General features: G+C 45.7%; 1 protein-coding gene across 2 annotated transcripts in view; it reads left to right on the top strand.

Moving 5' to 3' along the window:
• Positions 1–21,179, top strand: part of LOC138581054 (sulfotransferase 1C2-like) — a 371,697-nt gene extending 350,518 nt beyond the window's left edge. For both annotated transcript variants that reach the window (XM_069652095.1, XM_069652094.1), the window contains 2 exons: positions 11,330–11,510; positions 11,776–21,179. In XM_069652095.1, the coding sequence (XP_069508196.1) occupies positions 11,330–11,510; positions 11,776–11,888 (294 nt within the window). In that variant the 3' untranslated portion in view covers positions 11,889–21,179. The remainder of the gene's footprint in view (positions 1–11,329; positions 11,511–11,775) is intronic.
• Positions 21,180–25,278: the final 4,099 nt, after the last annotated feature.

Here is a 25,278-nt window from a genome sequence, read left to right as displayed (position 1 = left end):
TGTGCTCACACTATGGGAGGAGATGGTCACCGGCATCATACACATGGTTGGCATCGAGGGAGTGGGCACTGCAGAGTTTGGAGCCAGCAGCCAGGCAGAATCTGGTGAGTACCTGTGTGGAATGTGCGTCCAGACATGGAAAACCCTGCATGCATGTCGTTAACAATATAAATCCATCAAAGTGACCTGAGGCCCAGCCACAAAACTCAATCCAGGCAAGGTCAAAGTTCTCTGTGATACCAGTTAGCAAACCAATGACCCACACACAGGGAATCCGGGTAGGAAGTGGAGGGAATGACATCCAACTATCACCAATGGCATGCAACCCTGAAGGCCCAATGCACACCCACAGCACACAGTACAACCCCCCCTCCGGCACATGGTGAGCACCCATGCACATGCAACACATACATCATGCAACCATGTGCCAACCACATGTGGATGAATGTCAGACACACAGCCCGTCAGCACCAATGCGCAATAGAGGCACTCATTGCACACTCCATGCAGATCATCACGTCCGTCTGACTCCTAGACAAATCAATGCAGTGCAATCTCCTCACTGCTATACCACAATCCAAGCCTCAGCAGTCCTGACACACATCTGTACATGACACGCTGTTGGTCAACCATGCCAGGGTTGCATATCCATTGTAAGCAGTGCACCCCACACTTGTCACCTGGTTACACCTACACAATGGATGGTCAGAACACAGTGGCAGACACATGATGCATGCCGCCCCCTAGCCCCCGGAGGAACAATGCACAGCAATGAAATTGTACAAGTGTAAAATAATGTATCGCCATGCACTTCAGCAACAATGTGTTCATGGACATCTGAATTATACCCCAACAGGCACTCAAAACACCCAGAAACGGGATGAATTTGCAGAACCCTCCAGGACACCAGCACCAACCAGCGCCAGGAAGCGCACACAGCCAGCCAATCCTGTGAGTGGGACAGTGCTACCCAAAAGAAGGCCTATTGTGAGTATGCCATCCACAGGCACCCCAACAAGCTTTGGGACGTACACAGCCATGGTGCATCCACAGATGCCAATCACCAAAACAGCACCACATGCCACAGGGCAGAACACAACCGCATTCCCCTGCCTGCCAGTTCTCCCCCCAGAAGCCTCTCCCCATTGCACACCCCACTTTCCCATCAGGAATCACGCCATGCAACCTGGTTCCATCATGATTCCTCCTCCGATGGCAAAGCTTGGGCAGGTCTCCATTCACCCCCTCCACTACAGCAAGCCAACCATGGCAGCGGCCATTCACCCCAGCCATTGTCTGACCCTACAATGCAGGCCATCTGGGACCGTCTCAACAGGTTGGAGCAGAGGCAGGCTGAGATGCACTCCATGGCCCAGGAACAATTGGGTCATTCTCAGGCCATGCGGGACTGCATCGAGGGGGCAGCCAGGCAGTTGTCAAAACCCATGGACAAGCTGTGCAGGAGCACAGAGCGCAGCAACACAAGCCAGAATCTCATGAGTCAGAGGGTGCGTGAGTTGGCTGAACAACTGTCTTCCTCCCATTAGGCCAGGGGCAGCCACCTCACCATGGACCATGTCCGTGGAACCACACTGGGGAGTTCGCAATCAACTACCCCTACTGAGGGTTCATTAGCCAGCATCCCACCCAGGCACTCACAACGATGTGCAGCACATGCAGCAATGTCTGCTGACAAGGGGGACAAGCAGTTGCGCTAGTGGGTTCATGTCCAGGGGCTAGGTTGATGGGTGGGAGCTTGTGTTGGGGATCAGTGTGTGGGGTGGGTGCTGGAGTTGTGGATCAGTGTTTGGGGTGGATGGTAGAGTTGGGGATCAGGATATGTTAAGTTGAAAATAAATCACTGTTTGAAGTAAGTGTCCGTTTAAGGTGATTATTCTATGGTTGAGTAAGTTGTGTATTCAGTGCCTCATCGATGCCCTCACTGCTGCATTAGTGCATGGTGAAGGCCAGCTGTCCATGGGGTCCTTGCAGGACATTGTGCATTCCAACACACCATAGCGTATGCCCTGTGGTGACCTGTGTACACCTTTAGATACATCCTCACCCGAGCTAGAGTGTCATTGAGCCTCATCTGGGGGCATTTAAATGTTCCTTCGGGGGCACAAGTAGTACATCTTTGCAGTGATGAATACTATTTTACCGACTTCATCTGCTTTGCACATGGGGGCACCACATGTGGCCCGTAGGCACCTGATTCTGGCTTTCACAAATCCGAATGTGCTCTCAATGCATGGCCTTGTTCTCCTCTACGCATCACCGCAGTTCTCCTACTGTGGTTTGACATGGTTGAAAACATGCATCCTCAGCCATGATGACTGTATTTGTATTTTGTATTTTTATTAGGCTTATATAGCGCTTTAATCCAAAGCGCTTTACAATATAACAGTATACAAGAATAATGAATGAAGCATAATAACAATCATGAAACAAACCAGCAAGACAATATATAGAACAATTTACCTAGGTGGGGGAAGGTGAGGGAAGTGATAAGGGAAGGATGATGATGAGGAGGAGGAACAAGGAAAAGGGAAGGAAGGGAAATGCATAGGAGGGAGAATAGGAAAGTAGGAGAGTAGGGAGGTAGGAGGGGAGATCAGGGGGGAATGGAGAAAAAGAGATTTCAGGGAGATACGGAAGGAGGAGCATGTGGGAATGGAGCGGACAGAGAAAGGTAGAGAGTTCCAATGTAGGGGGGCCAAGAGCTGAAAGGAACGGAAACGTGATGAGGTACAGTAAGTAAGAAGAGTTCAGCAGAGCGGAGAGGCCGGGAGGGAGTATAGAATGAGAGGAGGGAAGAGAGATAGAGGGGGGGGCAAGGTCGTAGAGAGATTTGAATACAAGACAGAGGAATTGAAATTTAAGTTGAGAGTGAAAGGGAAGCCAGCCAAGGTAAGGGAGCGAAGAGGAAATGGAGTCACGGGGAGCAAGAAGACAAAGTGTACAGATAGAGGAGTGGTAGATGGATTTGAGGGGGGCAAGATGAGAGGCAGGTAAACCAAAAAGAAGGGAAGAGCAGTAAAACAATCGAGAGAAGATGAGGGAGGAGATTAAGAGTTTAGAGACATGGAAGGTGAGGGAGGAGCGGATTTTGCAAATATTGAAGAGATGGTAGCGACAGGCACGAGAGGTGAGAAATATGGTGGGAAAAGGAGAGGGAGGAGTCAAAGTGGAGACCTAGATCACGAGCGTGAGCAGAGATGGGGAGATTGGAAGGGGGAATTGGATGAGGGGTAGGAGGGGGAGGTATGTTGGAAGGAAAGGAAAGGACTTCTGTTTTGTCAGTATTGAGGGAGAAAAAGTGGGATGACATCCAGTTTTTGATAGCGGTAAAACAGGAAGATAAATTGAGATAGAGATCAGGAGTGAAAGAAGAGAAGGAGAGGAAAAGCTGGGTGTCTCTGTGTAGAAATGGTGAGAGATACCGAATGAGGCGATAACGGGAGCAAGAAGAGGGGTGTATAGTGAGAAAATAAAAGGGCCAAGTACAGAGCCTTGGGGGACCCCGTAGACCATGGGGAAGCTGGAGGAGGTGCATCCGCCCCAAGAGACAGCAAAAGAACGATTGGAGAGGTAAGAGGAGAGCCAATTGAGGACAGAGCCTTTGAAGCCAAAGGAAGAAAGAGTGTTGAGGAGTAAGGGGTGATCAACGGTATCAAAGGAGGCAGAAAGGTCGAGGAGTATAAGGACAGAGGATTGCTTAGCGTAGCGAGCAGTAACGAGGGAGTTGAGAACATAAGGGAGAGCAGTCTCAGTGGAGTGTTTAGGGTGGAATCCAGATTGAGAGGGGGAAGAAGAGAATGAGTGGATACAAAAGCTGAGAGCAGGATAGGGCAGGCAGTCTTAAGAGTAAACTAGTCATTCAAGAAGCTTAGAGAGGAATGGAAGGAGCGAGATAGGACGAAAGTTGGAAGCAAGGAAAGGGTTAGCAGAAGGTTTCTTCAGGATGGGGATTATAGTAGCGTGTTTGAAGGCTGAAGGAAGGGTTGCTGAGGAGAGACAAATGTTGAAGAAGGTGGTTAAGTAGGGGATGAGGAGAGAGTAAATCTTAGGAATAAGGAGGGTGGGAAGGGGATCAGAGGGGGCTGCAGTAGGATGTGTTTTGGACAGGAGAAGGGAAACACTGGAGGGAATGACGGGAGAGAAGTTAGACATGCAAGCAGAAGGGGGAGAGAAGAGGGAGGAGGGGAATAGGAAGGGGAGAGGAGGATTTTTTGGCAAAGAGAGAGGATTTTGGAAGAGTAGAAGTCAGAAAAGTCAGAAGGAGAGAGAGGAGAGTTAGCAGAGGGGTCAGGAGTGGGCGGGGAGAGAAGACGAGAGAGGGTTTGGAAAATTCGGCGTGGGTGTGAGGCTTGCGAGTGAAGGAGGTAAGAGTAGTAGGAACGTTTGGCTATGTTGAGGCAAGTGTCATATAGAGAGTGGTATGAGAAGTAGGAGGTTTGGTTAGCCAGAGAGCGGGTTTTGAGCCAGATACGTTCAAGGAGATGGAGGAGACGACGCATAGACAGAAGGTGAGGGGAAAGCCAAGGTTGGGATGGTTTACGAGAAGGGCGGAAAGAGGTAAGGGGTAGAGATGGTCAAGACTGGAAGAGATAGCGGAGGACAGGGAGGAGAGAAGACTGAAAGAGGGGGGAGGGAAGAGGAGCAAGAGTCGAGAAAGAGGGAAGGGCTAAAGTTGCGAAGATCCTGTCGTGAGAAGGAGGGGGAAGGAGAGGGAGTGGGCAAGGAGGAGGGAGGGGAGTAAGGGAAAAGGAGAGCAAAGCATGATCAGAGAGGTAGTTGGGAAGAGAAGAAACAGGTGAGGAGGAGAAGGTTGAGATAAAGATGAGATCAAGAGTGGAGCCGGAGGAGTGAGTAGGAGGGCTGGGGAGGGGAGAGAGAAGGTAGGAGTCAGGTATGGAGAGGAGAGGGGAAGGATGAGAGGAATTGAAGAGGGGAAGGTTGAAATCACCGAGAACTGAGAGGGGAGTAAGGGAAGGAGAGATGAGAGAGAGGAGGTGATCCAGGTCATCATAGAAGGAAGAAAGGGGGCCAGGAGGTCTGTAGATAATTAGGAAGGAGATAGTGTGAGGGAAAGTGAAGGATTTGAAAAGGTATTGAAAGGATGGGAAGGTAGATAGAGATGCAGAAGTGGTAGAGGAGACCAATGCCGCCTGAACGGCCAGAAGGGCGTGAAACGCATACATCATGCAACCATAGAGAAGGAGGAGGAGGTGGTGGTGAGAGAAGCTGGGACAGTAGAGTTGGTAAGGGGAACCCATGTTTCAGTTATGCAAAAGAAGTGGAGGTTAAGTCGGAAGAACATATCTAGAGCCGCAGCAGTCTTATTACAGAGGGATCTGGCATTCCAGAGGGCAATGTTAATGAGACTGGAGGGTTTGACAGTAGGGGGGTAGATGAGGTTAGGACGAAGGGGGCCAGTTGGAGGGGGAAAGGTCGAACAGGGAAAGGGGTAGGTCATTGGGGTAGACATGAGGATGAGAGGAAGAGAAAGGAGAAGGGGGAGGAGAGAGGAAGGAGCTTGAGGAGAGGAGAGTCTAGCAGCACTTATAACAGAGGGTTAGGAGAGACTGATGATTTTTGAGAAGATAGTGAGGGTGTGAAAGTTCTAGGAGGCAAGGACAAGGGGAGGGAGAGGACACAGGGTCAGGAGGTACTTCACTGAGGAAGGGGTATATAATTCTGGGGGGTTAGGAGAGGGACTAGCAAATGTAGACAGTCCAAGGGCGAGACAGGGCAGGCAGCCACAGCAGCAGAAAGGCCAGTGGCTGGTGGAGGAGGGCTCCTGCTGTGAGGAAGAAGCTGGTGGTCTCCGTAACAAACGTTTGGAGGTAACACTGGAAGGTCAGGTAAGAGATGAGGTGAAGGCAGCCTCAGCAACAGAGCGTCAAGATGCTGGTGGAATAGGGCTTCTGCAGTGAGGAAGAAGCTGCAGCAGACGTCCAGGAGGCGGGAAACTGGAGGGTAGGGCAGGTGAAGGCAGGTTAAGTTATTGAATGGCCCAGTAGTGGTGAGTCAGAAGAGGGTAAACCAGGAGAGGGCCCAGGTGGGGATGAAGCCCATAGACAGGAGGGAGGGGGCCAGGAGAAGATAAGCAGTCTAAGAGCAGGACAGGGCAGGCAGTCTCAGCAGGATAGCGTCCTGTTGCTGGTGGATGAGGCAGGGGAGGGCAGGCAGTCTCAGCAGGATAGCGTCCTGTTGCTGGTGGATGAGGGTTATTCAGGTGGAGAGGAAGAAGCGAAGTCAGGCAGTGGTGGACAGGAAGACGTCAAAGGCAAGAAAGGCTCAGGTAATGAGGAAGACAGCCAGTGACCAGGAGGTAGAAGACTGCATGGTCAAAAACAGGTGCAGAGGGCCGGTTGGTGGAAGAGGTCTGTTTCAAGGCAGACAGACAATTGTGTGATGCAGGTGCTGGAGCATGCACAGCTGCAGTGCCGCCGTAAGGAACAGCAGGTCAGCATTGAAGGAGGTCCTGGAAAGGAGGATCTGTACCAGCCAGTAGAGCTGCAAAGACTGTGGGCCAGCAGTGCAGCCGCCGGAACAGTGGGGCAGTAGTGAGAGGTCCTGGAGAGGAAGAACGGAGCCAGCCAATGGAGAGAACAGGCTATCTTAAGAGGCCCTTTGTGAAAGGCAGTTGGTAGAGATCAGCAGGGGCCTGTGCGGACACGGGCACTGTGACTTCAATTTGGCATGCTCAGTGGTAATGATGGAGCGGAGAACCCAGTGGCCAGGTAATCCGATGGCCACCTGCAGCCTCCACGCCTCCAGCTGGACGGGAGGGCCTGCAATGGAAGAGGCCCAGGGTAGGAGGGGCAGCAGTGGCAGAGGGCTGAAGCAGGAGATCAGTTGTGGGCAGGAGACAGGAGGACGTGGGCAAAGTGCCTCTTCAAGCCTACAGCAGCTGTGGATAGCCAGCTTCCCATGCAAGACATAAATGGACTGTGTGAGGTTAATGTGACTCTTCAAACATGGTGCAATTGCAGTGAGTCACATTGCAGGATTCATCATTGATCGAGGATTTGTCAGTGTCATGTCATCTGCAAAACACTTTTCAGTTATTGTGTTGCAGTGCATTTTTTGTATGGTTGAGGCAGGTGTCCTGAACACGTTGTGCTGTCTTGCATGGCAGGATACCTGTCATCACATGAGTACTGTCTGTGTTCCAGGGTGGGTCAGTCAGTGTACTCGGTCTATTCTGTGCACTTCTGTCTTTGCATCATATGACTTGTAGTAATTAAAATTTGCTGAATATTAAGTACCCCAGGTCGGTGATAGTGGGGTGGTCCGAATGCTATAGGGTCATTGATTGGCAGACCTTTGGTGTCCGTGGGTGTGGGCGGACATGTGTATGGGTGACCTCCATGCCATTAATCTCCTGTGTCTTTGTGGTGCCTGTCTCCTTCCCTGCTGGGGTCTTACATGCTGATGTAGCAGTATGGTAGGGGGTTGTGGTTTCCATAATTAATGTTTGCTTGTGGCTGCATGTTGGCTGGATGTGTGTTCGGCGAGGGTGTGGCACTTATATACTTCTCCTGAGGTGATCTGGTGCACCTGCACCTTCATTTCAATGACCTGTCTGCATTTACCTCCACCATTTTGGGAGAGGTAAATCCTCTGTGTTTTTGGCTGTAATTCCTCTGATTTTTGGAGGAAACTCCAGGGTTTCCCAACTTGTAATTCGGTGGGAAAGGGGTGTTATTTTAATTGAGGGGATTCCACTGACAGGCTTGGCCACGCGGATAATTCCTCCAATTATTGGAGGAATTACCTCTGGAGTAAAGTCTGCCGTAGGAATGTCTGCTTGTGGAATTAATGCCAATTTTGGGTGACTCATAATTTGGCATAGTGGTAAAATTGGAGGTTAAAGAGTTACCTCCAATTTGACCACTCATCACCATACTCGTAATGAGGTCCTGTGTTCTAGGCCAGAGTCAAACACATGTGTATGATGAGAATTCCATTGTAATCGTAGGGGAATAACAAGCCACTTTGATGTTCAAAGGGAAGGGTACAGTCATCTGTGAGTTTTGGAGCTGCCAGGCATAGTTGGGCATTAAATCAGACCCAATGCTCAGTAACAAGTGTACCTGTACAAGTGTACATGAGGGAAAGAAATATGGTCTGAGAAGTCGATGTACTACAAAATCATGAGGTGGCGAAGTGGGCGCCAGGTGTTTTTGAAAAAGGTGTAGGTTGTCTAAAAGGTTGAATTCATAGGATTAAATGTAAGAAAGGAGCTGTTCCCACTACAGCAAAACTGAAATCAGGGCCATGTCTTACAGGACAGAGAGGTTAAGAAGGAATTAGAGCGGATGGTGAAAGAAGGGGTGATTTTATCCTACAAATGCCTCTGAGTGGGTCAGCCCTATTGTGGTGGTCAGAAAGAGCAATGGGGCCATCAAGATATGTATTGATCTAAGGGAGGTGAATATAAATGTGGTCACAGAGATTTCCGCTCCCTAAAATTGATGAAATGTTAACAGATTTGGCAGGTTCAAAGCTATATTCATTATTAGATTTGAGGTCAGCATACCATCAATTTGCATGCATCCTTACTCTTATTGACATTCTCACATTCATTACACATTTGAGGATGTTCAGGTGTGTCAGAATGCCATTTGGTTTGAATGCTGCAGCCAGTGTTTTCCAAAATGTGATGCATAACATTTATGGTGGTGCGAAAGGGGTAACGTTTTATCAAGACGACATCTAGTATGGCGATGTGACAGGAAGGAACATGATGCCAGGTTGAAGCTGGTGTTGCGGAGATTGGATGATGCTGGCCTGACAATGACTCTAGAGAAATGTAAATTCAGGAAATCTACAGTAGATTAGCTGGGCTATAACGTATCGGGTGACGGTGTGCGACCGAAACTAAGCAATGTGAAGGCCACCTAAAAACAAAATTGAGGTATCGTCATTTATAAGTGTCCGTGAATATAACATGAAATATGTAAGCGGTTTGGCGATCAAAACAGTAGCTTTGAGAAGGTTGACTAGAAAAGGAGTACGGTTTGAGTGGTCTAGAGATTATGAGGAAGAATTCATGTCAGTCAAACAAGATATCACAGATGCTACTGTGTTGCAGGTATTCAGAGAAGGTTTGAGGATGGTGGTTTACAGTGATGCTTCGGAATTTGGTTTGGGTGCTGTTCTCACCCAAGAGGACTTTGGAGGTGAGCATACCATTGTGTTTGCATCCTGCATGCTTACGAAGGTTGAAAGTCAATATTCTGTTATAGAACAAGAGGCGCTGGCCGTTGTGTTGGCCATAGTGAAGTTCTGAGAATACTTATATGGAAGAGCATTGATAATTTGCACTGATTATAAACCACTGGTTTCTATATTTAACCAAAATGGTCTAGATGGTGTTTCTAGGAGGATATCACAGTGGATCACCAAACCTAAAGGGTTAGATTTTATTGTAGAGCACGTTCATGGCAAGATGAATATTGTGGCTGATGCTCTTTCAAGGGATCCGGTAAGAGATAAGGAAGATTCAGACACGTGTGGAGAGTGATATCATTATGAGTTCCATGGGAATGGGAATGGGTAGGCCGGAGGCACCACTGCTGGTGCATCCGGCGAGGTTGGTGCCGGCGCATCCGGCGGGGTCTGCTCGCGGGTGCCGGTACGTATGCCAGATCAGAACTGGTGGGAGGAAAGGCACCCGCAAGCAGAACTTGAGTTTGCCAGTTTGGTAACAACAGTACCGGCAAGCTTACCGGTACTGTTGTTACCGGACCGGCAACCTTGTAATGAGGCTTCACTGTAGAAGGTAGTCTTCGGGAGAGTGAGTGTGTGTCTGTGTGTATGGAGGATGAAGAGTTTCAGGAAATGAAACGTATGGCTAAGGACAAATGGAGAACAAGTGATCAAGTGGTCAGTGGCACCATCATGGAATACAGAAGGATGAAGGATAAATTAAACATGGAGGGAGAATTTGTATGCAGAGGTCAGAGGTTACTTGTCCTGAGAGGAATGAGAGAGATGGTTTTTGATTTAGGTCACAAGGGCCACATGGGTATTTTCAGCAGAAAGTCCATAATTCACATGGATCTGTGGTGTTCATGCATGAATGATTTTTATTGAGATGTGTGTCAAGGAATGTGAGGAGTGTCAGAATAGTGACAAGATTTTGGAGAGTAGAGTTCAACCCATGGTTGTCCCACAAGTACCTAAAGTGCTGTGGAATGCGGTGGCAATAGATTTGCTAGGGCCTTTAAACGTATATGTGGCCAAAGATTGTTATGTAGTGGCAGCGATTGATCTCCTATCCAAATAGCCTGAAGTCGGTATTATCAAAGAGGTGACCTTTAGGTATAAAATTAAATTCACTCGAACATTGTTGTCACTGACAACAATTTGAAGACTGGATTGTAGAGTGTGGTGAGGATTCCAAAGCCAGATATGTCAGGCATGCATGTAGGAATAGTGATATGGCTGTTGGAGATCAGGTGAAAATAAGACTCCCCAGGATGAGCAAAACATGTGATTCCAAATTCTCCAGACCAAACATGGTTGAGAGAGATTATGGTTGTTCTGTGAGCCTGGAGGTAGCTGATGTTTGGAATAAGAGAAGGGCTCGTGAGATGTAGGTAGAAAAGTAAGTAAGTATTTAGCAGAACCTCTCAGGACTCAATTCAAGATGAAGTATTTTGGAGGAACCCTCTGCACATGAAGGTGGTATATATGTGCCTTATAATATGGTTCCCCATTTGTGGTTTTCACTCACCATCACCCTTTCCATCCCTTTACTCCTGACTGTTTGTTCATTCATTTCAAAGGAAAGAAGGTGTGCTATATATACAAGTCATAATCTGCTCATAATGTTATTTAAAATTATGATTCCGGCTTCATGTGGAATGTTAGTTCTTGAACAGGAGAACACTGCGGAGGGAGTTCTGGATTGTCAGAGGGCAGTTGAAGTGAAGGCCTGGAAGGGAGAAGACATGACTGCAGTCGGCAGCTAAGACACCCACTACTAATAAATGAGAAGGTTGCAACTAAACTGGACCTGATGTCTTCATTTCAGTGAGGACATTATGTTCTACGATGATGCAGGGGCTATTCTCTCAGCAGTATCCCTACCATATGGCAACAAACACAGAACACATTCTGGTCTATTTGATGGGCTTAACAACACAGTCGAGCCTCCATACTGCACTGTTAGTGATGCAAGGCTTGAGGTTCCTACATCTATAGCCTGTTATTGTCCTGGGAAAGCAACATTATGAGATACCGCCCTCTGGTGCTTATTTTTCATTGACTCCACCTTTTGTCTCATCTTCTATAACTCTTTGCTATTTAGGACCCAAGTCGTGAAATACGCAAGGTTTTGCAGTTTCTGAAGAAGGACCTCGGGGATGATGTCCTGGAGAAAATTGTCCATCATACGTCCTTCCAGGAGATGAAAGACAACCCAATGACCAATTATTCCTCAATTCCTTCATTTATTTTGGACCACTCAATCTCTCCTTTCTTCAGGAAAGGTGCGTTTATGTGGGTTTATGTGGCGTGTGTGATGCGACTAATTATGAGGGATTGCAGGTTGCCATGGTAAAGATCTTCCATGCAGGCACGCTTGGGTAATCTGTATGTGTCCTTCTGTTGAAAAGGGATGGGAAAAGGACAGTGTTATTTTGGATAAGATACCTCTATTCCTTGTTTAGTTTCAGGAAGGGTGTACATAGTACCCTTGCTGTTTGTAACAAAGTGTCAATGATATGCATCTCCTCTTTTCTTCACCTTTTTCAGGGACCATTGGAGACTGGAAAAACCATTTCACAGTAGCTCAGAATGAGAGGTTTGATGAAGACTACAAGATGAAAATGTCTGGTACATCACTGAGATTCCGCATGGAGCTCTGACAAGAGTATGACAAAATCGATGTACAAGCGTCAGTGTACCTCCTCTAATCATTTGCCGAAATATAATGATAAAGAAGTACATCAGGACCTCCCAACAGACAATTTGTAAATTCTCATATCCCTCAAATGCATTATTTTGCAGGAAACTGTCTGCTCATGTCTCCTGGTCTCTCTGCGGGCCAATCCGAAACCCCTGCAAATACATCTAACTTATTTATCTGCGCACCCAAATAAGTTGTGACACATTTAAATTAAAGTCTACTGTACGATGAAGAAGGAATCCATCTTCATGCTGCAACAGGCTTTCGTAGACTCCATGTTAAGATCATCAATGAGTATGCTGAGATCAAGAACTGTACTGGAAGAACCTGAAAGAAAAGCAACCACCCCCCTCACTTTAATGATAATACAACACTCTTTACAGGGGTGCTAGAAGCAACTATCTATAATGTGAGTGCTAGGCAATTAACCCTTGAAGAAGGAAAAAGCAGCAGTCGCTACAGTTGAATGTGGCAATGTTGTATGAAGGTTAGGAATTTCTATTGTTATAACAACGGTTGTCCAATCAGCCTCCGAGAGAGACTAGATAGCTACCTGTCTGCTCTGAGGAAGTCTGTTCATATTTATTGTGTCGGATTGATTTGCAGCCTAATACACAATTTACCCCTGTAAATGCCCAGAATACAGCCTAGTGACATTGAATGTCCTCTTTGGCACAGTTGTGACAATGACTAGAGTGTGAGTTAGCTTTTATCGAGGAGTTGTCCATACACATTTTTCTAAAAGAAAGGGCCTCATTACGAGTCCGGCGGTAACTGAGACGGAAAAACCGGCAGGTTACTGCCAGACTCGTATTACCATTCCGCCTCCGTGATTCCCGGAATTACTGGGGAATTACGACCCCGGTGACCCGGGAATTTCGGAGGTGGAATTGTGTAAGTCCCCATTCCCACAGAGCCCCATAGGACTTCATGGGGATGGGGACCATGGAAACACCGGTTCCGTCTATGACAGAGCCGGTGTTTCCATGTCCGCCTGCAGGCGGGTGGTGTTCCACCCGCCAGGTCAGACCTGGCGGGAGTGACACCTCCCGCCTGCAGGACTCTTAATCAGCTGGTCCGGAAAGAACGGTCGTGGCCGTTTTACCACCACCGTTCTTTCCGCACCGGCAGGGTCGTATTGAGGCCCTTTGTGTTTTGCATTGAGGCTACCTTCCTAAACAATCGATAATGTCCCATATACTTCCAAAAAAGCAAGTTGTTGGTCCATTAACTACTGTGGTTTTTCTGAATGTATCAATTGGACCAACATCAATGACAGGTGGGTGTAATTCTGGCTGAACCATCATTCAAGAAATCCCAGGCTGCTTTTTTAGCTTGAGTTACTGTGTCCATGGGGGCATAATTAATTGACAGGAAGTCCCTCTGATACGCTTCAAAATCAACTCTTTCATATGTGAGAATCAACAAAGACCGTCCTTCGTCATAGCTCGTATTGCGCTTGAACAGATTAAGGCTGCCAGCCAGAAAGCACTTAATGGCCTTTACCGTAGCAGCTACCTCATTTATACTTTCCAAATCATCATATGAGGATCTCTGAACATATGTTGCTTACATGTAGACCATTTTGGCACGTGACCTGTCCCATTTCTCATAAATCTTTGCATGTTCTGTTTTTATTCGCTATCATCGCGTCTTTCTGGTATGGGTTTATCTGTGAACACACCATTTATGTCGCTTTTTTTTCTGAAAGGAGAAGTTTCATACAGAATTTAGAAATGCTGCAAGTGTATTGGTAACATTGCAAGTGTTGAATGGCAGCCTTAAAGGAATAGTGCGCTCAAAAATATTATTGTCCCGAGCGTTCGGGCATGTGTTTTTAAGCACACAGTGATCGATCATACAAACATTTCCTATGCACCTTACCGTAGTTTTCCTCCCTTTTACATATGCGAAATCAGGCAGTAGGGCACGTGCATCTTGTGCTAATCTTATCTGTTGCCGCATCGCCCTAAGGTGAGCTGCCGTGGCGGCACTAAATCATATCCCCCGCCCTGAAGCTGACAACACCATTCCTAGCGACATTCTCCGCCTATGTCCATGACGTTACTGGGCAGCGTAGCCAAATGCGCCCAGTCATCACCTATGTCTTGACGTCAGTTGACGCAGAACCCGGAATATCAACACACATCCTCTCACAGCACAGCCTGTCCCAATTTTGAACACAAAACATTATTTTTAAAGGAAACCACAATACTGTGCAATTTATAATTTGCTTTTATCTCACAATAAACGCTCCGAGAACATCCGCCGATTTCCATATTCAACCACATTGGTAATTTCTTTCTTTGTTCTCGATCCACAAATGTTTATCGTGAGTCACACAGTGTTCCTTTGGGTATAAGAAGCGCATTGGACGCACCAAGAATCGCAAGGCTTCCGCATCAGCTTGTTGCTAGACCACCGTAAACGATGTCAGGTTGCTTCTTAACGCTGGTACCGCGAAAGGGCATATCGGCCCGGGGCGATCGTCTCAAAACAGTGCAAATGAAATACAGCCGTTTATGTGTATCTGCAACTGCCTGCTGAAGAAGCCATCAATTGGTATCTGGAAACAATGACATTCACAGAATGGCAGGATGTAGCTGTGTAGAAAACATAACAGAAATGTGTCTCAGTAGCCGTTCTTTACACTAATTGATCAATTTACCCATTAATTCTGCACCGTGTGAAAACTAATGATGAACACAAATGTGAAACATTGGAAACACAGAGAAAACATTGTGGAAAGTTGGAATCTACGATGTGCTTGAGTGGTTAGTGCTATGGAGTATGTTTAGCTCGCAATGGGATGCGGAAGCTGACGGAAGAATTCGAAGAACACATAGACAGCATTTTAACTGAATATTAGAGTAGAATTTGACGTTGGATGAACCTGGGGGAACCCAGACGTGGACTACATGCATTTCGGTGCTGAACTGCCCATGTGCCCGGGACAAAGACAAGTATACACAAGTTGTTTTTGCGTGTCGTTGCAATATGCCACAAACAACAACCCATTACAATGTAAGCCACCAATACCGGTCACAAAATGAAACCTTGACTCGTTCGTCTATAAACTCGTCTACAGTAAAACGTACATAATATTCGGCGTTTCCATTCTCTCGTAACGCAGTGTCCGTTCAGATCAACACATTTTCATAAAATGAAATTACATGTTCCTTTGTCCAGTTTTGGAATGGTGAACCGTATCATATTTGACGGTATTACACACCTTCCCTTCATTCATTCCATTCCGAATCCTCCCTTTCTTCCAAGGACCAAAAACAATAAAACCTTTATACTGTGTAGGATGCGTGTGTGTGTGCACCGCTCACAAGCAAAATTCAAACGAGGTGACCTTCACTGCCATGGGAGCAAATAGCCCTGCAGACCAACGTGGCATTCGAAATATTTTCGAAAAACAAACAAATCGTTTGCTGCCATCCACCAATGCCACGCTAAATTCCTAATGATTTACTTTTTTTTAATGAAAACAGTTACAGTTAGTTTTCTTCCAAATGCCTTATTTTTAGAGTCCCTCTGGCCCTCTGGTGAACTGCTCACTCTCCCAGCGCCTCGCACAGCCAGCCCCCAGCACCTGCCAGCTCAGCCCGTCTCCTGTTCTCACGGCAATGCAGCGATTCATTTTTGCAAGTAGCGAGTCTCGAGCTCTGACAAAATGTGCTCGTACGAGAATGTCAGAGCAGGCCCTGCTCCAACCTTAGTGCAAAATCCTCTCTGCTCACTGACTCATGCCATCTCCAACCCCCTCCTGCCAGGCCGCGGTCCCCTAAACCCATGACACCTGTTCCCTTTGAACGCATCTGTTCACCAGACCCTACCCCCGCACCACCTCAAATTCACCTCCCATATACCTAATCAGGAGTGATCATATATTTTGGTAATACTGACACCTATCCCTACTGCGTTTTGAAATCGTAAGACTCCAAAGGCCTCAAATCAAAGATCGGCCCCTCTGATAAGGCATCCGATAGCAACGACACCTAACACATGCCCCCATAAAAATATAGGTCAGAATGCACCTATTTCAGACCAACAGCCCCCTTTCATGCGTTGTTTTGCTTACAGTCAGTAGTTCTTGGGTGCCAAGTTTCTTATCTAGCCTAGGTCTCATTCCTTTGTGGGACACGTATTTATTCAGCTATTTGGACACATGCTTGGTAAGGAAACTGCAGACCCCGCAGTTACTTTTATGTTGATATCCATCTCACGATCCCCTGTCACAGTGAAGGACCCACAAGAGCTCAACGAAAGCGGGAAGTGTGAAAGCACAGCCTCCACCAAAAGGCACTTCTTGCAAAAAAAAATGGACAAAGAGGATACATTTCAAAAGACAATTTGGATGCTTTATTTGGACAATTGACAAAGAGGATACATTTGAAAAGACAATTTAGACGCTTTGTTGGACAATTTATATAAACATTGTTGAACAAATAAATAGCTTCTAATCATTTAAACTGGGAAGTGAACTGTTCCACGAGGTCTGCTTTCGGTGGACAGGGCACGTTTGCAATGTTTTGTGGCAATGTATGTGTCCTAGGAACAAAATCATGAGCGATTCCATGAGTATGCATGTCCAACACAGTCAAAGTGAAATCTTTCCCAAAATCGAATTCCATTTCCTGGTATATTGGCTTGACCACCCGTTTTTGGCTTCTTTTTGCAAAGGCCATTGTCTAACGAAGCATCCCAAAGTTTCCTGCAGTCCTCGATTGTTCTCTCCCTACGTTCTCGTTATGCGCTAATACCGCTATTAATGTTCGATATTGCATCCTGTCTATGCTGGTTATGAAATCTCTTGAGCCTGTATTTTAGGCCCATATTGTTGAACCCCTCCAAATCTCCTGTGTGACAGAATTCTGTGGGTCCCTTCAGATCCCTTGATAGAGTTTTATCAAACACAATCTTCTCAAGAGCTTTGTGTGGAGGTGAAGATGGAACCAAGCACTTCTTCTTGCATTCCGGCTCATGAAGGTCCATGTGCACATTGGTGAAAATGTAGGTTTTCTGTCCAAGAGTGAACGTTGGAACAGTGGTGCATTAAGGAGCGCCATTTTTCAAGAAGAATTTCCACAGACCCACCACAAGTTTTGGAGCTCCACCAAAGATGGTTGATCAAAGACTGGGACCACTGGAAAATATGCCATACATCAAATTGATGGCGAATGTTTGGAAACTGCTCTCGCATGGCCTTGGCTATTGAAACATGTCTGTCGGTGGCTATGAGGTCTATTTGCATTCCCCTTGATTGGAGATCTTCCAGGGATTTTATAAAACCATGTTACGCCATGGCCACTGAGGATTTACATTCGGACACCTGCACTACCACCAAACTCACAATGGTTTTAGTTTCCATGTGCTGAAAGTGGTATGTACAGTACTTTGCTGAAAATCCGGGGCTGTCACACTGTCCATCGCCAGCTAGCCTGAACGGTTTGTCAGAGAACGTCCTTACAATTGACATTTGTTCAATTTTCCAGGCTTCACCAATAGCAGGGAATAAATATTCTCGTTGATATTTGTAGTACTGTGTTTTAGAAAGGAACTGAAGTCCCACAAATTGACAGAAACTGGAAAATTACTAAAAGTAGAGCCACTGAAAAGTAAAGCTGCTGCACACAGTACATTTCCAGCTGGCACTTTGCCCAGCATCGGTTGAGCGGACCATGAAAATGTAGCATGGAGCTGGGCATAGGTGGCTTGGATTTTCAGGTTAGTGCCTTGTGATACACAAGTCACGTTCAGCAATGGCTGCCCGCATACTTCCCCCCTCACTGGATGGACACATTTCAGCATCAGTATAATTTCTACCAGGCAGCTGTCGAATACAATGTATTTGTGCTCCTTTATTAGACTATCGTCCTGCATGAATGTGGTTTGTGACTCAACTGTGGTGGACATATCGACAGAACAGGACACACTGAAGTCGAGATCTTTGGCAAGTTCCTCTGTCAATTGCGTTGAGGCTTCAGCGTCTGTTATTTCAGCTTGTTTTATTTGCACACGAATTGGAGAAACCATCAATGTCGATTGTTTATTGGGTGGCCCTTTTTTTATGGGTGTAGATTGTGTGAAGTGGTCACTGAGTAATTCAAAAGCATCTTCCTTATTCTCAGTTTCTTCTTCATCTTGTCGAGTTCTCACATTGTAGAAATGGTCCAAAAACACTTTGCTTGCTTCGCCGGTCATATTCAATTCATTTTCTGGCCACTGGGCGTAAGCATCTCGAGTCTGCTTATTGACTGGACTACGCCACGCCTCAAAGAATAGTTGCTCCATGGTGACTGACACTGTGTCTGGCTAAGCCATGTGTACAATGGCTCTTGCGCCTAAGATACCTTTGAAGTGTACATGGTGTTTGACACCTTGGCCATTCCCATCCCTGCCAGACCCCTTGGCAGCGCACATCCACAAGGGGCGAACTGCTGTTGATAATGGAGGGGGGATGGATGGGCATGAGGCATGCAGACAAGGCCCGGAACACTGCTGAAGGTAGAGGCACACTTATGTGGATTGCAGGGGCACGGTCTGCTTCAGGGGAGCCTGCCTGGAGACACTGGGCCTGGGGAGGCCATGTGAACAATGGCCCCCTGTGCGGAAGATACCTTGATTCACTGAAAAATTGAAACAACCATTCATAAAAGTTCTGTTGTATTTTATTTTGTTGCTGATGTTGATGGCACAAATGTACTACACATTATATACTTCGGGTTGCAGCACAGTGTGGGAAAATCCCCTGTACTGAGCGCAGTCACTGGGGAATGTGGCTTAAATGGCACCAACGACACAGGCGGGTATTACTTGTTGAACGTGGTATCCAAGCCTCCCATGAAGCCACCATGTAAACGCATGATAGGCCACCAGCCTGTACCACCCGTGGAAGAGAAACATACAAACTGTATTTAAATGAACATGATAAGTGTATCAAACCTTAGTTTAAAATGCAATCTTGATCTTGTAGCCTATGGCATAGTTGCCAGTACAAATGTTACTTCATGGATCAATCGACTTGGGCTTTAAAGTGTAGACACATTACAAAAGTGAATAGCTATGCATTCTGTAACGTTTGGGGCACAGAGAAATATTGTTTCTTGGTTGTACGTGAAAGACACATGAGATGACCAGTATGATTTCTCCAAATCGCAAGTGATGTATAGAATTGCAAAACTACATTAATTGGCGGTGATAGATCAAAGTTACGACAGGAGACAAACAAGAAATGTAAGTGGCCTCAGTGGTCAAAGTGACATCAAATCTAGAGTACACTTACTCGTTACTCGGATTGCGAGAGCAAATTGTTGCGTTAAGTTCATGCATAAGCACCATCATAATCCTCAACACGGACCTTGTGAGGCAGGCTGCCTTGAAGTCATGCAGCTCGGCAACGCATAGCGTTGGTGTGCCTTCTTCCAATATGTAGGCCGAGCATCCAGAGTTTTCTCTGCAGCATCAGCTCTCCTCCTCGGTTGGCATGACCTTGCACCAATTGCAGGTACGCCAGGTGGAAACATCTTCCATGCGACTAGGCTCAGGCTCTTGATTTGGTGATTCGTCCTCCCAACTGTCGTCCGAAGCCCCATCATTTCCGCATCTTCCTCTTTCAATGAATTCTGCCTCGGAATACTCCGGCTCGTACTGGTAGGGCTGTATTGTTGCCATTATGCGACAAAATTAAAATAGATCGTAATGATAGTACTAGTAGCTGTTCGCACGGGCTACGAACAACGAAGAGAGCAGAACAGAGCAGAAACGAGCCACATGATTCACAATAAAAGATAGTGAAATGATTGAAAAAGCAACTCTGATGTTGTCTGATGAGAAGCAGTCTGTTTATACTTATTGAGGAAAGAGGCGTCCTGCCATTTCCATGGAGACACGTCATTCGGTGGAGCACAGAGAACGTTGATGCGAGACGTGCATTGGTGTTGTGAAATGGGTCGTACGCGCCTAGTGATGTCAGCTTCAGCAGGGGGTGGTATGATTTAGTGCCGCCAGGGCAGTTCACCTCAGGGCGATGCAGCAACGGATAAGATTAGCACAAGATGGCCACGCCCTGCTGCCTGATTTTGCATGTGTAAAAGTGAGGAAAACTACGGTAAGGTGCATAGGAAATGTTTGTTCGATCGATCACTGTGTGCTTAAAAACACATGACCAAACGCTCGAGACAATGATATTTTTGAGCGCACTATTCCTTTAAGTGCCCTTCAACCTTTTCAAAAACCATGACTTGCACAAGTTCCCTTGTTGGGCAATACCATATTGATCTCTGAGGGAAAGGGAATCAGGATAACTCCGGGTCTAATTGAGTCTGCTGGGGACACTCCTATACCCAAATGGGGGAAAGCTATCCCACAGCCCTCTGAACTTGCTGAGGAGCCATTTTCCAGATAGGAACCCAAGCTAGATAATCTAAGGTATCCCTTTTGCTGTCCTCGGGTTTGGCTGGTTGCCCACCTTACAAACTGATGGTTCCCTTAGAAGCGGCTACTGATTAATATGGCAGACGCCCATGACTGGGCACTGTTGTTGTACATAAGTAGGTTTTCCATCAAAAGACCTGAAGAACAGCCTTGTATTCCTGCCAACTGGTATCAAGGCTTCTTCTGAGCCCATCAATACTAGAACTTGTAAAGGTGATGTTTTCTGAATTCCTCTGCCCACTCATTCGCCTCAAACCCACAGCGGCAAGTTATCCAGTTGGTGACCAGCAGCAAGCACCCCTTAGGAGATAAAAGTAACCAATTTCTCTTTTTAAGGCCTTCTACCCTTTCTTTGCATGATGGGGGGAAAAATTGAGGCAAAATTCTGCACCGTTCTTAATTCCCACTGGAATTATTTCTTCTAGAATATACGTTTCAGGTTTTTATTTTATCTTTTCATCACTCTCCTGTGACTAGTGAAGAGCTGTTTGTCAATTGATTTGCAAGTGCTTCCACTGAGTCTGCACCCGATGCTTTTAAATACAGTGAAGTTGGCAACCTATGTGTACCTGTAGCACATTAAAGAAAAGGTATGTGTATTAGTTTCACCATATTTAACAACAATGTATTTCTCAGATATAAAAATGTGTTCCATGTTAATTTTTTACCTTGTGTCAAGCTTCCATTTTTAAAACTATTTCCATCTAATTTTAGTTTAATTTTTAATAAATATTGTTTTACTCATGCTGTTGTACTAGTCTCCTTCTAATGAGCTCTTTGTAAATAAAAGGCTCTTCATACAAATTGACATTTGCATTTGTCTCCTTTTACTGCTACAAATGTGACTCTGCAGTGCTGCCTGACTCTAGTGATGGAAAGCTCCTTCTCTCCTCTACTCTCAGGCACATTGCTCTTATCTCATGTTCCCCACTTTAGTCCCATCCACTGCATGTGATGCATGAACTATTTCAATAGTACTACTTAATGAACTTCCTTCCCGTGAATGAAAGTGGTTACAGTGATGGCAGTTAGTTCTCACACAGGTGATAGCCTCTTTACTTGCTTGTCATGTTCCCGCTCCTCTCTGACCTCAGCCTTTAATGTCCATGTCCTGACTTCGCCTCTTCACTGCTCTCATTTAGAAATTACTTATCTTCATCATGGCTGTTTCTATGTCTTGGCATCCATCCCTACAGCCTCTTTTTCTTCTTTTTCCTGTGCACTCCATTATCTTTTCTACTCACAAGCTCTTTGTTATTGTTCCTCTGGTTATAGTTCTTTACATCGAATGTTGCATTTCTTTCCCCCTGTGGTTAGGGTGTTTCATTAATGTTTCTTACCTGAGTGGGTGAGCTATGCAGGGGACTTTGTGAACTAGCCATACCTTCACCCAATCTCCTTCTATTAGCTGACAAGTTGTTGTGGTCTTCCAGGTCTTGTAGACATACTTTCTCTTTTGGCAATAGGTCTGTACTCCAAATGTTTGAGTGGTGGGTTTAGTTTCACAGAGTACCCATGTCTGTGTAAGTCTTGTTCTGTTCTTTCCTTCGCTCATCAGAACAAAATGGTGATGCCTCAATCACTGTGTAAGGAGTCCAGTGTTGCGCATCAATGGCATTAAGGATTGCCTCTCTGCATTGACTCAACTCCTCATAGTGTTTGGTTGTTTCTTGTTGGGTGTTGCAGGGCTACATCTATGTGTTGTATGCCTTGTTGATGGAATAGTCTTCCATTTCCGTGGATATGAATTGGACATTGCCCACTATAATTTTGGATGGTGAACTTCTTTTTGAAAAAATATCGTAAGTCTATGGCTGCTGCCGTGGAAATTGATTTCTAAAATTTGGCCTACATCCGTTTTGCACCATAATTGTTGAGTACTATGGCATACCTTGGATTGCATTCCATGCATTCTATTGGACAAATGAAGTCAGTGTCCACCTTTTCTCCACACCTCTTTGTCCATTCCATGATGTGTAGTATTTCTGACATTGTGGATAGTAACCTGTCGCCTCCTGGCAAATTTGACAACATCCACTATGTGATACACTTCTTGGTCCATACCTGGCCACCAGTGATGTTCTCTCAGCCACCTCCTGGTTGTTTTCCCCAGATGTACCTCATAGGCTAGATCAGTGAGTTTACCATTTTGTTTGCCTTCAGAAGGAGGTTCCTATTGGCATGCAGTTTACTAGCCAATCTGCTGGGTGCCTGTACACATCTTCACATCTTTCCTCCATTTTGTGAAAGCACTTTAACAGAACGTGGCATCGGAGAAGAACATGATCAGCAGTCTGCATATGCAAAATGTACAATGCATTTTATTTTCCAACATCAATCTTAGACACTTTATAATCTTCTGCCCTCAACACATGGAATCATGAACTAAATGACTCTGCCCCTTTCTCCAGTACAGACTGGTGTAATTTTGGATGCCCCCCTGTCTTCCCCCAGCTAAAGATGCAGATTTGGCTAGCCTGCCCTCACCCACCATAGATTTCTAAACCAGGTGAACCAGCCCGCTTCTCTCCTTACTTTTAATCCTAACACTACTTGTAACATTACTATTACTCCAACAGAATAACTACTGAAACAACTACATACGTTGATTGTAATGCTATTGGTATTAATAACAGCTTTGGTGTGATAAGTTGTTGCAATAGCACTAGTACAAGCACTACTGGTGCCATTATAAGGTTTTGTACTGGTGCCAGTGCAGCTGCAAAACTGGCCCCATTACTGGTACGATTGCTACTGTTTCATGTGCTACAACTGGTACAGTGCTACGTCTACCACTAATACTACTGGTTTCATTTGTGCTACCACAAATACAACTTCTAGTGGCGGCACTATTATTATGCATAGTCTACTACTCACACTAATGGTCATAGTATTTAACCAAATATGTCTAACAGTACTACTAGAGACACGCACGCACGCGCACACACACACACGTGTAGATCTATTAAATTAATTATGACTTATGGCATTACAACTTGTACCACTTATACTAGTTTTACTGGGCAATGTGATTGTGCTGAATGTCAGCTGCACTTGTATACCGCTTTGCAACACCAGTTCTGATATTGCTGCCTTGTCTTTACAAGCATGCAGAACGTGTAAAATGCTGGTACGCCCAAGTGCCGATAGCATGGATATCTTTGTAGCTGTTTCATGGGGTCTCCACTCAGCCGCAAACCCTTCACTCCCATTCTCCCAGGTGCCCAGCCCAATACAACTCCCTGCTGCACAACAGGAAGTTTCCTGTCACAAAACCACTACACTAACACTCCAACCGCTTCATTTTCTAGGGCTAGGAGGATTGCTCAGGGGCAACGTGCATGCCTTTGACGTCACGCAACATGGGGTTGATACCCCGTCCACGCTTAGAGGCTGAAAGAGTGATACTATAGATCTCACCACAGAATGACACAAGACGTCTGTCTTTATTTAGGGCACAAAAAAAGTGTTTAAAAAAATAAAATAACTCTCAACCAATATATCAATGTTATGTTCAAGGAGTATAAATGGCACACGAGAAGAAACTGAAATGGGCACGTTAATTCATGTTTTTTCTAACTGTCGGATCAGATTATAATTTCAAAGAACAGCACATACATAGATCACCTACAATGATAAACAATGTCTAAACTATATTTCATTCATATATCACCCAGCCTCCCGCATGCAATCACTTCTCTGCTGTTTAAACCAAATACTTTCGACCTACATTCACTTATGTTGTGGTGACTTGTACCATGCACCGCTTCCATTTTTCATGGTCTCCAGGCACTTTGGTGGATCTAAAAAGGTATGGGTTTGTGAGGGTAAGTTAGTATGGTTGAGAGGGAAAAGCACAAAAGAGCTTTGATGTGCTGTTGGTAGCTTCAGTTGTGGAAAGAATGGTCACTGTGTTGTGTGATGTTTTGTAGGTGATAGTATGCAGGTGTTTCATGTGTGTGTTGTGCGTATTGTGGAGAGTTGGTAGAGTGTTGGGTGTTTTGTGCTGAAGGTCTGTGTCATGTTACTTCTGTGTTGGGTGGTGGGTGGGTATGCAGAGTGTTAGAAAGTTTTTGGTAGGGTTAGTTAGGGGCTGTCTGGGTTGTTTTTACGATGGGTTAACCCTTTGGCTCAGTCTTATTCCTATTGGGTTTGGGGTTGATTTTTCATTGGGTGGTAGTCTTGTAGGGCTCTCTTGCGTTGTGGTGGCAGGATTTTTGCTCCGATGTTTTCTTCAGCTGGGTGCATTAAAGAGCCGTGTTTTTACCAGTGTCCTGAATTTTAGGTGATCTTCTGTTGTTCATATTTCCTTTGGGAGCGAGTTCCAGAGTTTCACCGCTATGCAGGAGAATGCTGATCTCCCTAATTGTTGTTTTGAGTATTGTTTCGATTGAGGTGAATGTCGTTGCTGGAGCTTAGTGTTTCTGTTGGTTTGGCAAGGCATACATGGTGTTTCTTTCCTACAAACAACAATCTAACTTTCACTTTAGCACAACTGATTGTCTGCGTGCATCATTTCCATTTTATTTATATTGGTTTGTACATGGAATCACTTTGGAGCAGTCATTGTAAAGGCTCTGATTTATTTTTTAGGTCCTATGAGCTATTAGCCCGACTGGGTCTTCATCAGGGGAAACGACATTGCTGGGATGGATGCGTTTTTCATCTAACAATTACTGCCAGATGTGATGTAAATTAAACAAGACCCAAACACTTGGTTCCTCTCTTCAGAAATGCATAGGCTCAAATTACTGAAACCCAGCTCACATCTTCTGTGTTCTCAGAGAGCATCCTCATCGAATAAGAATCAATTCACACTTTTTATAACATGTACCCAACATCCATGTATTAACATGTATTAACCATCCATAGTAATGAATGAAAAGTAAGAAATGAGTCTTTGGGCC

The sequence above is a fragment of the Ambystoma mexicanum genome, chromosome 3p (genome assembly GCF_040938575.1).
Source record: "Ambystoma mexicanum isolate Mex_15411 chromosome 3p, UKY_AmexF1_1, whole genome shotgun sequence".
Lineage (NCBI taxonomy): Eukaryota > Metazoa > Chordata > Amphibia > Caudata > Ambystomatidae > Ambystoma > Ambystoma mexicanum.
The sequence above is the reverse complement of the archived record's forward strand: the minus strand, read 5'-3'. Positions and strand labels throughout refer to the sequence as shown.